The following is a 17063-nucleotide window of genomic DNA, read 5'->3' on the forward strand; positions in this document are numbered from 1 at the left end:
TAATTGGGCATCCTTAACAGATTTATATATGGACTGCTTTGCAAAAGTCCTTCAGAAGAAGAAATTGAGTTGTTGGGAGGCAGGGATTTTTTTTTTGGGGGGGGGGGGCTAATTTGTTCTTAAACAGTGACTCAGTTAATTCTAAACATGGTGTATTGGCAAATCTTTCCTACAAGAACAGACCATTTTACATAATAGAAATAATTCTAAAAAAAGACAGACACAGTGACCAATATGCTTATCACTGACTTTGTTAGAAGAAACTATGCATAAATTGTTCTCTGCTGCTGCTGTACAATTCCTTAAGAAATATTCACATTTTTATATACTTGCTTCAAATGAAATTCTGAAATGCCTTTCAAAACAAACAGCAGAAAATATTTTTAAAGTCTTCCCAACTGTGAAATTAATTTGTAACACAAACAAATCTAACATTTCATTCTACAAATACGCAGATTATAATTCAACAGAGGACTGAAATGGATACCCTGGATCTTGGGCAGAAATTTGGTAAAAATTATTTAGTTTATAGGGTTTCACCCCCACCAAATTATTTAGTTTATGGGGTTTCACCCCCACCCTTTTCTTGTACATTCTCCTGACACATTTACAGAAAATTACTTTTAGATTCTCCAAATAGTTAGAGCTGTGCTCCTGCACAAGTCCAGAGCTGATCTCTTATTTGCAACATTGTGCCACTGTGATTCCAGGTGACTCCCAATTCAGCAGGAGGAACAACAAAACAGTGCTAGGCAAGAGTCTTAATTTCCTACAGTCAATAATGAAGTGTGCTAATTACCTCTTATCTGCCCTGTGAGCTGCTGATACACTCTGTCCATTTTTAGCAGAGAATGTCCACTATAACACCTGCTTGTTTGGTTTGGTGGGAAGGGTTTGGAGCTAAAACACTGAGGTATTTAAATAGAACAATACACAAAAAAAATCAGACTAAAATACAGCTGTTAGGATAAAAGTACAAGATCCAAACTAAAAATAAAACAAGCAAACAATCCCAACCACCTTTTAAAACCAGAAGTAGTAAGCCACTGGGCAAAATTAACATTGACCAATTGGTTTTGTGCTATTTTAAGACTGACTAAAATGATTTATTAAGGTTACTTAAATAGTTTCTCTTGCACTGTGAAGTTTTTCAATCCTGATAATAGAAAATAATTGACTTTATACAACACATACCTGCTTGATTTATTCTTCAGTTAACACAAGGAATTAGGTTCAAGCACTTGTACACAGCAATTACAGTAGTTACAACACCAAATGAAACTATTGCCATTGTTTTGTTACCCATTCCTAGAATTCAAAATGAGTACAGAAAGTCCACGCATGTTACCACCTAGATTTTATTTACTTACATATACCACATGAGATTTCTGATGTTAAGAGTTCATATTTTGTTGTAATAAAGTAAAAGTAAGAAGAATTTCTCAAACAAATTTTTATTGTTCTGAAAGCACTACTGGGTTAAAAAAATTATAAATAGTATTATTAAGTCCAAGTAGTGGTAAAACATAGACAGTGATGTATTAAACATTTTATATCTTTACTAAAATTCAAAGTTACAGGAGGAAGAAATAAAACTGGAGGTGTCAGAGTGCTAGGATTCCCCAAGGCATTATGAAAAACTGTACACAACACACACATTGGGTATCTGCAGGTGTACAAATGTTTTCTGCCTGTTCAGAGTCAGTGGATTTACAGACATGTGCTCTGGATTTCTAAGAAGCCTAGTTAGAAGTTTCTACTCATTATCACTTACAATCACCTTCCACAAATCTTACAAATTAACAACTACTTCAGGAAGCAGTAGAAGATCCTGTGGCAAGTTGCATAAGTTTGCCCTGACAAACATATTCCTTCACAGACATCAGCCTGTGTCTCACAGTAAAAAACCAGCCAGATGCTGTAGACAGACAAACTGAATTATCCAGGTCAGCTGTACTCCTTGGAGCTGTGCTTTGTATTAAAGGACAGAAGCACAAGAAAGTGAGCCCTGTGTGAGATGCTGCACACCTGTGGGTGCCAGAGCTTCAGAGGAGCAGAAGCTCCTGCCACCTACCCAGTTACTGGGTTGATAGTGTGTTTTCCATCTCTTAACTGATAGACCAACATAGGAAAAAGAACAGCTTGCTGCCAGCACAGCTCCAAAGCACTCCTGTTCTGTCAAGACTGAGCTAAATGAAAAGTACCTGCAAGAGACCATACATGGCTTTTGCTTTATTAATTGAACAAAACTGTATAAATACTTAACGTGAGGGGAAAAATAATTATTGGATGATAAGTATTAAACCACGCACAATCAACTCTGAAATTTGTCTCCTCTGTAGCCAGACAGTTAAAGTCAAAGGAAAGAAAACATTTCAATTACCCAAGGGCAAATACAGGCTCTACAGCAAGGAAATGAAAACAATGAGAAGCAACAATTCTGTTTGTGAGAAATGCTTTGCCCAGAAAGGATTAAATGAACTTCTAATTTGGAGAAATGATGGTATACCAAACATGTTTCTTAGTCAAAATCTACTTAGTCCAGCACGACATATTTTCCCATGAAATATCTTACCAAGAAGTAACTTCGGCAAGGCAGGTGCTTTTCCAGGAAGTTTAGCAGGGAACAGTGGCCAATTTCCTAGTGCTTTGCCTTGAATAGCAGCATGGTTCCCTGCACTAAGCTAAAGGATAAAACAAGAAGCACCAGCTCAGAGGCACATGGCCAATGAATGTGTGGTTTCTATCACTGACATCAAGAGATTAGCTAAATTTCAGCTGGCCCTATTTGCTTTCCAGATAAGGCAGAAAACCCCAAACCAAACAAAAACAGCCAACAACAACAACAAAAACCAGCCCCACACAACAACAGTGCAACAGTAGTATGCAGAAACTTTTATATTTCCTTCCACATGGTAATAGATACATTTCAAAGACCTTTTAAAGGAAAAACTGAAGTTTACTTTTCTTTCTACATTCTTTGCAAGCATATTTCACTATGTTATATTTGTAGCAGAGAAAGGTCCACTTTCAGTAAGAAAACACAAACATAGTTAATTAGGTACTAATAAATATTTTTAGCCATTAGCTCTGTATAATGCAACCTGACATAATAGACATCAAAATACAAAGTAAGTATTTCAGCTTTAACATGGTAGCAGTCTAAGCCATTATCAAATTTCCAGAATTTCAGCTCTTTCATGAATCCAGTTTCAAAACTATGATGCATCACAAACAATCCATCTTACTTTTGTAGATTAGTTCCTCTTCTTAAAATTGCCTTAACCAGAGCTAAGGCTTTATAAACAACACAAATGGACATCACTTTTTCTGCGAACTTTGCTATATTGATCCACCAAAAGGAACTAATCTGTTCTAAAAACATACAAAGAAACAAATTAGGTATGACAAAGAAATGTTTTAGTTCTAAACAGGTGGGATTAGAAGGATTATAGAAAAGGTTACTCCTTGATATGAGTCATTTTAAAAGCATGAACTCATCAGCTACTGAAGTAGTTTCCATTCAACCTGTAAAATATATAAAGGGTGCCATTCCAGAAATGGAAAACATAATTATTTACCACTGGAAAATATTTCTTAGAATTTGAGAAGTGCCAAACCTCTATGCAAGTGCTAGACAATTAAAAAATGTGCATCTCATCATATATCCTAATTCTCTCCCTTCTCTCTCTTTTTTCTCAAGGTTTTCTAGTCTCAGTTTCAAAGTCTCTGCAAGAGGTAGAAGATGAAGATATGTTGCTAGCTGCATTAAATCTAGGAAAAACTCTACAAAATGGAGATAAAAGTATGAACAGAGGAGCTATACCTTTGCTGAAGTACTACAAGACTGAAGACAGCAGTGTTTTCAATGATAAGAATGCTGGAAACATGAAGTTTTTGGTGAGTTCAGTTTTAAATTTTGGCTTAATTGTAAAATTGAAATTCCTTTCTATCCCTTCAGAAAACAAGTACAAGAATTTAAATCAATAACCAGGTAAATATATAAAAATACCAGTTTAACATAACATAGTCAAGAAAAAAATTCAACTCTATATTTCTAGTGCCAAGATTCTAAATGTGTAACTTGGAGAGTTGAATTAAATCTGATTTTCACAAACAGTAGCCAAAATTTGGAGGATTGGGGTGGGGGAGGGGGGAGTGTGGTAAGAAGAAACCTGTATTTATATTCAATGATGTCCCTATATGCAGCAACAGGTTTTTAACTTTGCCAAACACAAGACTCATTATTTAATTATGTCCATTAAACCATCTTGGCCAAAGATGCAATACAGGTCATTACTATTAAGGTATGATTTTGAAACATAAAATAACTGCTCTGTTGGAATATAAGGAACAAAATGTGATACAACTGACTTTATTTAAAGATAAACCTCTTGTCTTCCCTCAAAACAGGACAGAAGTTCCAGACATGATTTCTTCAATCATATTATGCCAATCAACTTAGGTAGAAAGCAACTACCTTATCCTGCACTGAAGGGAGCCATGGCTTTTCCAGCTGACACTGAAATTCAAAATATTGAGTCAATACAGGAAAGAGAGACCACAGATGAAGAAAATTCAGCTAAATTTCCTATAGGAAGAAGAGATTTTGACAGTAAATATATTTTACTTTTACACAGGAAATTATTTCATTCTGGTAAAGTACACTGTAATGTCAAAATAGCAATTTGGTAAAGGTTCATTTAGAGACTCCACGACACGACTTATGATTTGTTGCATGGGGGAGGGAGCATTTGTTAAATTAATATTTCCAGAAGCCATAAGAATTCTGGTTCTTTGATGATTTAAACTTTCAAGCTCTTTTTTTCTCCTGTAGTCCTCAGGTGTATGCTGGGAAGAGTCTACCGACCTTGTTGGCAAGTGTGAAAACTACTTATCTCCACCACCTTCTCTGAAGATTAAACATTTTATTCTGAATTTAATGTAATTTGAAGTTACTGAGTGTTCGTGTAACTTTACATACACATCCAAAAATAATTTCCCACTGCATTGTAGAGGGATACATAATTCATTATCAAAAATAACAGTGTAATTATTAACAATGTACTGTCATTAAAAAATAAAATACTTCAGCATAATCCAGACTTGTAATTGTCTACCATAATACACAAGCTACTTTCAATTATTTACATATGAAAGGAAGTAGTTCACAATTTTCACCTGTTTTCTTGCAAAATTTTACAACTGTCAACATACCATGCATGTGAAAACAAAAACTTAGAGTTGAAAAAAGCGAGTCAATTTTGCCTGACCAGCAATCAACTTATTCTTACTTGCAGTTTTAGTCTGCTTTCTTTTTCCACCGATTTTGCTGTCCAATTCCTTCTTAGAGCTGCTTGAAGTCTTAAGTCTTTTAGTATTTTTTTGCAAAGATGGTTCACTTTCCTTGTCACAGATTATTTTGTCATTATTCAAATCCATCTGTTCATTCTCAGAGTTCTTGTTCCTTGGCTGACAACTCAGCTTTCCCGTTTCTGTATAACTTCTAGTCTGGTGAACACTTTCAGAAATAGTTCCAAGCCCTGGTACATCAAGACATGAATTTGGACCTTCTGTCATGTAAGAATATCAAAAACATATGTGAAGAAATAAAAAGTTACCTGGGAACATACATCTTTTTTCTATAAGAACTGCCATGCTATTTTTTTTAATCAAAAATAATGTATTACCAATAAAACAAAGCTATGCTTTGCTATTAAATTTGCTATGTGTTCATAAGTGCATTGCCAATTTAAAATTACATTGCTCAAGAACATGTAAGGACTAACTTAGGGAAGTGGATTTATAACTTTAAGATATTGGAAGAGAGGGTTAAAGGGCATAGAAATTTTATATATTATATAGCTTGTAGTGCAGTAAAACAAATTTTCCCTCCTTTTAATGGCAAAAATATAAAATGCACTTGGCTTACTTTTGTAGAATAAGAACAAATATGTCATATATGTAACATATATCACTTTTTTACTGCAAGACAGCATCAACACACTTTTCAAACATTTATATTTTCAAAGCATTGGCACTACAATTTTATTGCAAAAAGATTTAACTGGCATATGAGACATTGAGAACAATGAGACATTTTTGTTCCTTTTCTTGAAAGCATTTGAGTTATACTCAAAAAGCTTTTTGGATAGCATTTAAAGTATTACCCATTGCATTTATTTATTCAATCCTACCACAGCTTACCTGTGGGCTTTCCAGCTTTTAAATGTTGCTTTGGTACAGGATGTTTGCAGGCTGGAATTGCATGGGAATGCTGACCACTCATCTCACTCAAATCATTTTTATATGTACAGGCAAACTGGGATTTAATTGAAGATTGTTTCATCTGCAAATAACAATCTGCTATTAGCTTCTATAATTTAAAAAAGTGAAAGACAACACCAGCAAGACTTGTATAATACTGAGTCTTCCCATTCCTTTCACATACAATACCAGAAAAATGGATATGCTCACACTAAAAGAAAAATTAGAGATATTAAAGATTAAAAAATTAAAAATTAAAGATATTAATTTACAAAGCATAAGGGCTTTTAAGACTAATAATTTATTATTCTATTAAAAATACTAAAATAATTCCAAAATATTTTTTTTCAGCTCTTTCAGAAAGGTACACATTAACTCTTAGAGCTTCAAATGAAAGTTTTCTGCCTTAAGTTAGCCCTGTGTTCTAACAGACTCCACTGTTTCGAGTAGGTGTTGCAGCTACTAGGGTCAATTTTCATACTTCTGCAGCTCATCACCTATACTTCTATATGAAAATATCAAGTACTATTTCAGACTTCCCGTTTATTCACAAAACAAAGCCACTTCACCATTGAATGCCAATGTCTAAGTCCTCATTTGACAAAACATACCTATTTAGCTCAAGCCACAGGTAAAATTTCCTCAGCTTATTCTCAAGTTACAGCTTCACATCAGCTGAGACTTTCAGGTCAAGCGTTGTACTTTCTGTACAATTGACCATAAATGGTATAGGTTCTGCAAGACAGATTCTGCCCTCACTTCCATTTGAAAGTGCACTGGATTATATGAATTATATTGAAAGATGTAGCACAGAACAGATAAGTACAATACAACTGGATTTTTAGCTAATAATTCCATCTCAACAGCACAGGCAAATTTAAATCGATTTGAGCTGAACAGGTGCTTCAGTAAAATCAGAGAAAAGAACAAGGAATAAACACTGTTAGAAAATAAGTATTACTACACAAATAGATAGCAGGAATGATTTGTTGAATAAGAGGTTTACAGACACTTTTCTGATTAAAAGGTTTGCATTATGCAAGTCTACTTTTCTTCTTAGCACAAGCAAGATTAAACCTTGCAGTTCAGATTTGACCCTTAGAGATATACTTTTCTTCTAACTTAAATTCTCAGATTTAGACAGAAGGAAATAGAATAATGTTCCCAGGAACATCCTTTCACAGAGGACATCATCTACAAAATTCACAATTGATGCCACTTTGATCAGATCCTGCTTTCCTACATATAGGGTAACAGACTTGAGCTTATCACTGAGACACAACCTAGATGTCTCTTCATGGTACTGCTGTTGGCCAAGTGAATACTCTGAGTATTTGAGAAAAAAATACCTCATTCATTTACAGAAACACAGTTGTTCTTTCTGGTTCAATCTGCCTGGACATACATAGTTTTACCCTAATCCTCAGTATTCCCTTCAAGAGTCAAAAATAACAAGTCTTCCCTGTTGTCTATCACTCCCAAACTGCAATTTACTTGGCCCAGATAACAGACTGGGAAAAAAAGGGAGATTTAACAGGGCAAACTAGCAAGCCTGACTCTCAAAAACTCAAATCTCTTTCTAGTGTTAATCTACTTTGTACTTTGAAATATTTACCACAAAATAAGACTACATACATAGACATTTACAAGGTTTGTATGCTTCAAGATTATGCCTCAGGTCATGGACTGTAAGTAGAATTATAGAATATGCTGAGTTGGAAGGGACCCACAAAGACCATCAAGTCCAACTCCTGGCCCTGCACAAGACACCCCAAGAATCACACCATGTGCCAGAGAGCATTTTCCAAACACTTCTTGAATTCTGTCAGGCTTGGTAGAGCAACCATTACCCTGGGAAGCCTGCTCCAGTGCCCAATCAACATTAAGGTGAACATCTTTTTCACAATACCCAACCTAAACCCCTCAAAAAGCTTCATGCCATTCCCTTCTGTCCTATTACTGGCCACTTGAGAGTAGAGATCAGAGTCTGCACCTCCTCTTCCTCTTGTGAGGAAGATGTAGATGTCATCAAATTCTTTTCAGAAAGTGTTTTGAAGGATAGAGCAGCTGTCCAATTTAAATTTAGTGAACATCATATTGTACAATTACAATATTAAGGAGATACAGGGCTTGCTTTTCCTTTCCAGGTTACTTTAATATTATTGAAAAATACTTTCCAGTACTTGATATGTTTCTGAAAAACTTCATCTTAATCCTTTAAAAATTCCTCAAGTCTCAATTATTGTTCAGTAAATGACACACATCAAAAATTATGCAACTTGAACAGCTTTCTATCACATTCATATTGCAAGAGGCAAATAAGCTACAATTTTTCAAAGCTGATGAATCTATAATAAATACAGCATGAAGAACATTTGAGCAAGAAAGCCTGATAGTTACCATCCTATAACTAACAATAAATGCACTTATTTTTTTATAAACAACAGTGTTTCTTTTACCACTCCCATCTTTCACTTCACTAATTCAGTTTGCAGGGATAGAATATGTGGAGTCAACAGGCAGAAGTCAAGCTCAAACACTGAAAAACTCACAACATAAACCCATCTGTGATTCAACTTCACTGAAGCTTGAAATATGTCTATTGCATCACATACCAGTCAGGCATTTGCAAACAGGACACAAAGCTCTACCAAATCAGACTGTGGATGCTAGAACTAATCTAGAGGTTGTATATATAGTGTAAGACAACTTGATGAAGCAGTCAAACTTTTCAACTAGTCTAGGAACATATATTCATTAATATAAAGAACTGTACCACAGTTCTATACAGCATTACATTGGCTGAAGCAGCAATAAGCACATTTTAACAGCCTGAAGGCAGCACAAAGGAGCCCAAGTCTAGCACTGAATTAGACAGTAGAGCTTCACTGGAATGTTTTTAAGAAGAAAGATCAACCTAAAATTTACTTGAAGCACACAATGAAATCTGTCAACAGCTTGAAAAAGCTCATAGAAAAAAAGCCCTTAGAGTTCTTTTATATTAAATTCCCTAAAATTCACTGCATTAAGAGCACCACTCCAATGACCCACAGCTCTGGGAGAGAAAAAATGTTGGGAGATCAGTTTGCTAACTGAGTAGCTGCACACAAATGGCACACAATGAACTCAGCCTTACTATTCCTTCTCCTCTTCACAAGCAAGTCAGATCTTGCTCTCATCCCCATACAAAGGAAAGTTCTGCTGCATTTCAGAAAAAAAGGCTCACTGTTACCACTCTTCAGCTGGGAGAAAGTAGGATAGAATTTACAACTGTTTCAGCACAGGTAGGTCAATTAGAAGTCCTAATAAGCAGATAAAGCAGTACATTATCCCACCTTGACATCTGTATCTAGAGAAATGTTTCAGTTGTCCAAGATGCCCATATAAAACATTTGCTTTTATGTGAAATATTAATGGTGCATGCTCTATTTATTTCTAAAAGTTAGATTATAATCTGTTCCAGATCTCCTTCCAGCATCTGCATACAGACAGTACTGCCAATATTTAGTCACTAAGAATGTTGAGATTTGGTTTTTATGCACTGGAATGGCATAATAGAATTTGAAAACCTACATCAGTAACAACAAACACATGTTTTTATTTTCTAGCCAAACAACTAGAATACTACTTGGAAGGGAAAAAGAGATAAAAAGAAAATTTATTTTCTCCATCCTTACCCTTGGCCTTTGAGAAAAAAAATATATTCAAGGTAAGTTGAAAAAGGAAGTTGAAAAAGGGAAAGGAGTACAAAGGGACAAGTAACAAAATAATAAATTATATCTTTGCCAAACCAAGGCATGTTATTAAAAAATATCCTGGATACCTCAGGTAGTAGCAAGCTGTCATTGTACTGAAACAATGAAATTTTTTTTTATAGCACAATATTGTACCAGCCTTTTGCTATCCCAAAATAACCTGCTACTGTTTTGAGAACATAAACCCCAAATCACTTCATTATTGGCTTTCAAACAAAACTCACAGCTATGGATACTAAACAAAGTCGTTTAGGGGTCTTGTAGAAATAAAAATGGTATTTTCTACACAAATGTGGTTTATCAACCAAGTCTTTCCTCAGATTTTGTGCTGAATATATAACCTTTTCATTCTCTTCACTTCTCTCCTCTACTAAACTACCAATCAATTTGGTGTTCTTCATAATTATATTGCACTTAGGAAATAAACATTTCTTGCAACAACAGATGAGACTACTACCTGAAGAAGATTGTTTTCTCTATTACTATGACTCTTCTGTTCACAATTACAGTGGGCATACAAGAAAACTCTTGATAACTTCCTGTTAATAGTTTTCCAAGTCACAGTTTATTTGTACTGGAATCATAAATAGGCAAAACAATTCTCTCAAGTAACAGCATTTAGGGAACTAAGCTATGAAAAATAACAGCAGTGCATGAAGCTAGATATTAAGTCATTTTATAGAGACATGAAAAAGTCACATGAGAAAGGCAGACCAAGATTTTTGCTTTTTTCTTGGAAGGATTTCTATACACAGTAAAATTACAATGAACTTCAAGCATGCCAAGATTTGTTAGAGTTCTTAAGCCACAAATTCTTCTTAAAACTAGATCTGCAGCTATGTTCCCAACTGGAGGGAAATAGTGCCTCATATAGGAAAGGTTGTCTCCAGTTACATTAAGAAAAAAACCACACCAAACTACTGAAAGTCCTTGCAGCTGTTTCAGGGTAAGTCTGCTAACAATGCAGCAGGATTTCTAAAACAATATATCAAAAGGCCAAAACAATCTTAACTTTACAAAAAAAGATCTGTTACACTCTCATATATTGCATGCTTATACCCTAATAACTTTGATTCTTCAGTTCTCAGTTCTGAAGTTCTCAGCTCCACTCAATCCCATTAGTTCAGGAACAGGATTTCACCTACAATTTGAAAGTCTCAATATTTTGCAGTGCAGAACAAAGATGAAAAATCTAATGCAGCATTTTTGTTGTCCTAAGTTCCTCCTCAGCCTAAACAAAGCAGGTTATTGTAACAGCCTGTTCATTCCCCTCTCACACCACTAAGCAGAGCTTTAATAACCCATCGAAATCTACAAAATAACTAGTCAACAACAGGGTTTCTAGCATTTCACATAAACAGAAATATGATTCAAAAAAGCAGTCATAAGGCTGGATGAACTCTTTTCAGATAAAACAACTCTCTCCTGTCCAATTAAGCTTCTTATGTATTTCAATAAAGCAGACAAGTGACATAACAAGGACAGCTGACAAGAGACATAACTCAAAACATGTTCCACAGACCTTTCTGAATTAAAGTCTCCTTCTACAAAATACTATTCACCAGCAGACACTTCACTTAAACAACAGATAAACTAGAAACTAAATTGGCTCCCAAAGGAAAAACCAAGTTTCATATTCTTATTCTTACCTAATTCTGCTAGAGGAAATGAAACAATGCAACATGCTTGTTCCCCAGACTTCTTTCTCATCAAGCAATAAGAGCAACAGCTTTGCTTCCAAACAAATGCCAATATAGTTAGGTGATATTTCTGTGTTTCTTCCAGTATTTAATGAGGATTGAAAGACAAAAAATATTTCTTTGTCATTCACTGTTGCCAGGAATTTGTTTTGGCACAATGGAAACATCCACAAGATTTATTTTATTTCTGAACACCAATTCCAGTTCATAGCTACCTGTTTATTTTATCCACTGTCCTTATTTTTAGATACTAAAACACATAGTGATGATGTGCCCTAGGTCTAAATATTATCAATCTGCATTCCTCCACATAATTCCACAGAAGTTGAAAACTCAAATCCTCTTAAGGAAAGAGGGCAAAACAACTTTTTATCTCTTGCTTCTTTAAAATTTTATTTTTAATTAAGGTGTTTCTCTTTTTTCTTTCTAAATTTTCCTAAATTTCTTCATTTAGATATAGGGACTTGGCATACAACCAAACTAATCACCACTACTGTGTTTTTCTTCCTTTCTCAAATATCATGGAAAAGGTAACTTTTATGGGATAAGTCCTAATGAGACATCCTTAACTTATACTGTAGACTAACCACCTAACACCTATCAGAGGCAGCATGGTAAAAAGGCACTTAGGGCAGTCTTTTGGAACTAAAGTTACCATTACACATATGGCAAAAGAAACTTCTCTGAAGGATCACAGATATTGAGAAGAAACATCATATTGCTACTCCCTTATTCAAAAAAATAAATATCTGGTATCTCCAGAATCAATTGCAATTTGAGTACACTATGCATAACAAAATTTGTAACTGAATTTTACAAGCAACCTGTACACATTTCAATATGTTTGCATGGAATAATAATGGAGACTGACACTCAGTGTAAGAAGGTAGTAAACATTACTATAGCACTTGAGATCTATAGCTATGGAGAAGGAATTCTTTGTGCTATGTGCTGTACAGTAAGGACAGAGCAAAATTTATTTCTAATCCTAGACAAATATATGGATTCAAGTGAAAGGAAATGAAATTAGTCACTATAATGGGCATCTATCTCAACAAAAAGCACTACTAAGATGTGGGGAGAAGTTGATTTAAAGGTACTGCAAAAGGTTTGAAAGGAATATAATGAGTTCTGCAGATATCTATAGGAAATCCCTTCAGCTATAAGAAACAGTGTAAAAGCTAAAAGGGTTCAGCTGAAAATTAACAAATGAACAACAAAGACTAGTACTGCAGGCTGAATATAAGCAAGGACAAAGCAAAGCAGCAAATCAAATCAATGGATTCAGACAGCTAAACCAAGCAGTTTATACGTACCACAATTTAAAGGAACAGACTGAGATGCAAACAGTAAGATGGCATCTAGTGTCTAATCACTTGGATAACAATCTTTTAAACAGCAATCTCAGTGAAGGAATGTAGGCTAAAGCTGCAACTATCAAGTCCAAGAAAAACACACAGTAGCACATGAAAAAGTAAAAAAAACACCTAGTAAATTACACTTGAATAGACATGGAGATAGAGAAAAATATTCCAGAAATGCCACAGAGTGAAAATAAAACATGTACAATACCTTCTTCAGTGTTAGAGAAATACACCAGGAAAGACAGACCTACCACCTCAAGATCAAGAGCTGGGCATCCACAGGATAGTGTAGAACTAACAGAAGATACCAGTTTTGACAAAAGAGACACTTAGGTCACTCAGTCTGGGAATTGCTGATAGCTGAAGTTTTGTTTGTAGATGTATGCAGCCACAAAGAAGGTACAGAAAGAAAGATACGGAGTTAGAATATGGAGGAGTAGAAACATGCAAAAGAAACTGTAGAAATTGTTAGAGAGGTAGAGAGAAAAAAAGCCCAAAAATAAAATGAAAGATCAACATTTTAAGAAAGAAGTAGGATTTTATGTGAAAAGGAGGAAATCAAAAATGAATGGCAGAGAACTGAGTGTTAGTTATAAAAGTCATTAGTTGTTCAGCAACAACCATTCTAGTTGACTCATATTTTCGCTTGTTTCTGTCAAAAACATGCCAAACCAGCAAATGTCTCAAATGTCACAGGTAATTACTTTTAGATAATAATTTTTGCACTTTGAACACAACTGTTCATGTATCCAATTACAAAGGTTTCATAAAGATAAGAGAATGATGTATTTCAGTATTTTATGCAAACATCATGACACATTTTTGCTATTTCATGAGTAAAGCTGCAATTTAAATGTTGTTTACATAAAATAAAGAAGATCCTTTATCAATTTTTCATAATTTGCCTATAAGTTTTAAACTAAATTTCACCCTAATTAGTTCATGTATCCAAAATGCTTGTCATTGACCCAATACACAAAAAAGGACTCAGTATGAAGTTGGAGCATATTTAAAATGCATGCTGAAAATACTGACAGTGCTTTTCATTTTGATGTCTTTCTACTTCTTAGACACGCACTATTGTTCAAGTTTATCTAATGTCCAATGAAAGATATTTTCCATTGTGCTGTTCTAGAACCAGTTCTGATGGCTTAGAACACCTCTTCCTAACATGATAATTAGATTTGTGTTTTTACATATTGTCAGGACTAAGTCTGTAAAAAATATTATGCCACCACTATTATTAGCTTTTTGTTGAAATACTGCAGAAGACACTCTGCCTCCATCCATAGTCCCAACATTCAAGTTTGCCAATTTTAAGAAAAAAAATAATGTAAAATGCAGTGCACTGAAAGACGGCAATTTTCAGAAACATTGTTCTTTCGAATAGAGCCTCTCACAAGACCAATGTGCTCTTGTAAAGTTCCATTTCATCTACAAAAGCAAACATTAGCATCTTTATTTTATTGTTCAGAAAGCAATGTTAAAGAAATGTCCTCAGATTGGTACAAATAAAAAGCATCAGAAGAAAAAAGCAATGAAACTATCACTATTACACTTTTTCAATATCTATTTTATCAGAACTAAAATGAGGTGCCCGTATTCAGTTTTATCTCTGTTTTCAGATAACTTGGTTTATTTCTATGGTCCTGAAATACACAGATAGGTAAATGATGAGAGATTAATTCAGTACACCTTCACTAAGAAATCTTCATTAGGAAGTACTCTTAAGTTTAAAGCCTCTCTCTTCTGGAGTTTTAGATATTTCCATTCATGTTACAATGCTGCTCTAGTTGGGCCAATTTCCACAGGTTAATCACAATTACATTTCTTTAGCTTTGGGATGAAAATCTCAGATACCTGGCTGAATTCTAACACTGCTAGTATTATTTTATCACTATTATTACAATGCCTCTATATTTGCATAGGAATTCCTACAGAGTACCTTAATTACTTTTTCATCCATAGATTTCAGAATACGTTGTCTAAGAGGTTTTGGAGAAGAGCCACTGGATCGTGCAGGAGATCTATATTAAAAAGAGATAAGTATTTAGAACATGTAAAAGCAATTCATTAATAAAAACTGTTGCCGAACCAAGTTCCTCAGAAACAGGAAGGCAAATACCTTTACTCCCCGAGCTTTAACTTATTTTCTACATTCCTATGGAACCACATGTACTGTGACAACTGAAGAGAGCACAAAGAAACCAAACCTACAGTTCCAATTTCTGGTACTCATTTTCCAGTGTGTTTCCAATATTGTAGCTCTGCAGACACAGTATTATTATTAGTAGTATTATTAGTAATGGTAGTGATCGTCTTCTAAGCCACCATTCTATTTACACCCTCCTGAATAGCATCTGGTTGACATTCAATATAGTTTTCCACATATTTCACACAAAATGTTTCCATTCTCTTACATGCCATTATGTAAGTAGTTACATACATCAAGGAAAAAATTTGATGCCTATAATGAAAAAAATTAATGAGGCATATAAAGGGAAATTTTTTGGTCTTGAAATAAGAACTGATCTATGCATTTGTAAGTAATTCCCTGCTTAAGGCCATGACAGATCAATGTGCATATGAGGACATGTTCTTCAATAATAATTCATTATTTATTTAGCTCATTTTATCCAATTTTTCATAAATAAAATTCTTTCTAGTTGTCTGTGGTGCAAAATGTCTGTTCTATGGCTATTTTAATTGCCAAAAAACATAGCTTCAAAATAGCTTCATCATGTTACTGTCTACACTATTGTGCTGGTTGATGAATCCTTTGTAATCAATAATTCTTTGCAACCAATTCTCTTTGCAACCAAATTCTCAGCATCCTGTTTTTTCAACAACTGATGATCCCTCAGGACTTGTGACCAAATCAATCGTCAATGCCTCTTCAGTGCATGGATAGGTGAGTTCCCTTGTCAGTGCCCACAGAAATGGGTGTTTGAGTGTCCTTCACAGAGTTTGTGCAGCCCAGAAATTTACTAAATCAAAAAATCCATGTTACAAAAGCATCTTGAAAATACAAAAAATACAAATGAAGACTTAGAAAACTTTTGAAAACTCGGAGCTGTCCTAAAATTGCTTTCCCTTTACACCTAATCCCACAGCAGACTGTACATTGATTATTTGCTTTGCGTAAGTAACATCAATGCTTTGTTAGACTCAGATCCTTAAAAAAAGCACAAAGTAACACAACAAAAGCAACCTCCTAATACTCACCTGAAGAGTGTCAAAACAGAGGTGATGCCACACAAATTTAAGCTTTCATTATCGCACAATAGATCTGCTTTGTTCTGGGTAGGAGGACTGACAGCTTCTTCATCCAGAAGAACTAGCAAGACCTTTACAGTATCTCTGCCACAATATGCAGTGCCATGATTTATGGAATGCAATTTTGGCTGAAAGTAAATAAAAAAGGAACATAAAACAGCAAAGTTCAGCAAGCCAGACCAATGGCTCACCTCCAAAATCAACCTACATCAGCACAAGGTGTCAGAATGCCCTCCTTCCCTTTTGCAGTAAGGGGAATTCATGCAGAATTTCTCCATGGGAAAATTTTTCTTATCTCAAGTAGTTAGTGGAGTTTAGATCACTGACAGCTACATGTATACACTGATGAGCAAGTCACACAGAAAAATATATAAATCTATGTGGAAACTGTGCAGCAGAAATGAACCTTCTACTTTCTGGTACAACAAACACATTCTGGTGAAGTCCAACCACTCTGACTAACAATCTGCTATAGTAGTTGGTTAAAAGTGAGATTTCCATCAAGATTTGACAACAGAGGTACGTGGCACAATTTCCTGTTGAATGGGTGAATTCCCCATGATTTTCCACAAGAATAAAGAATTCTTTAAAGAAAAAAACCAATGCGCATCTGGAAGTGCTCAATGCAACAGTCAGCAGTACAGATGGAGAAATCCATAGCCACTGTGGGACTTAAAATATCTTGAAAGTTGCTATATTTT

The 17063-nt window shown here is 34.8% G+C and overlaps 2 protein-coding genes across 3 annotated transcripts in view; one reads left to right on the plus strand and one right to left on the minus strand.

Annotated features, from left to right (window-relative positions):
• The first annotated feature begins 3648 nt into the window (after positions 1–3648).
• PMCH (pro-melanin concentrating hormone) lies at positions 3649–4887 on the plus strand. The gene is made up of 3 exons (XM_059847802.1): positions 3649–3900; positions 4414–4615; positions 4838–4887. Exons 1-3 carry the CDS (start codon positions 3649–3651, stop codon positions 4885–4887), a joined length of 504 nt encoding a protein of 167 aa, XP_059703785.1.
• PARPBP (PARP1 binding protein) overlaps positions 4360–17063 on the minus strand; it is a 39988-nt gene continuing 27284 nt past the window's right edge. The window contains exons 9-12 of one of the 2 annotated variants that reach the window (XM_059845836.1): positions 16312–16490; positions 15032–15113; positions 6208–6349; positions 4360–5573 (exon numbers count right to left, since the gene is read on the minus strand). In XM_059845836.1, the coding sequence (XP_059701819.1) occupies positions 5239–5573; positions 6208–6349; positions 15032–15113; positions 16312–16490 (738 nt within the window). In that variant the 3' untranslated portion in view covers positions 4360–5238. The remainder of the gene's footprint in view (positions 5574–6207; positions 6350–15031; positions 15114–16311; positions 16491–17063) is intronic. The other variant, XM_059845837.1, reaches the window with a different exon arrangement.

This window comes from Haemorhous mexicanus, chromosome 5 (assembly GCF_027477595.1).
Source record: "Haemorhous mexicanus isolate bHaeMex1 chromosome 5, bHaeMex1.pri, whole genome shotgun sequence".
In the NCBI taxonomy this organism is placed as follows: domain Eukaryota; kingdom Metazoa; phylum Chordata; class Aves; order Passeriformes; family Fringillidae; genus Haemorhous; species Haemorhous mexicanus.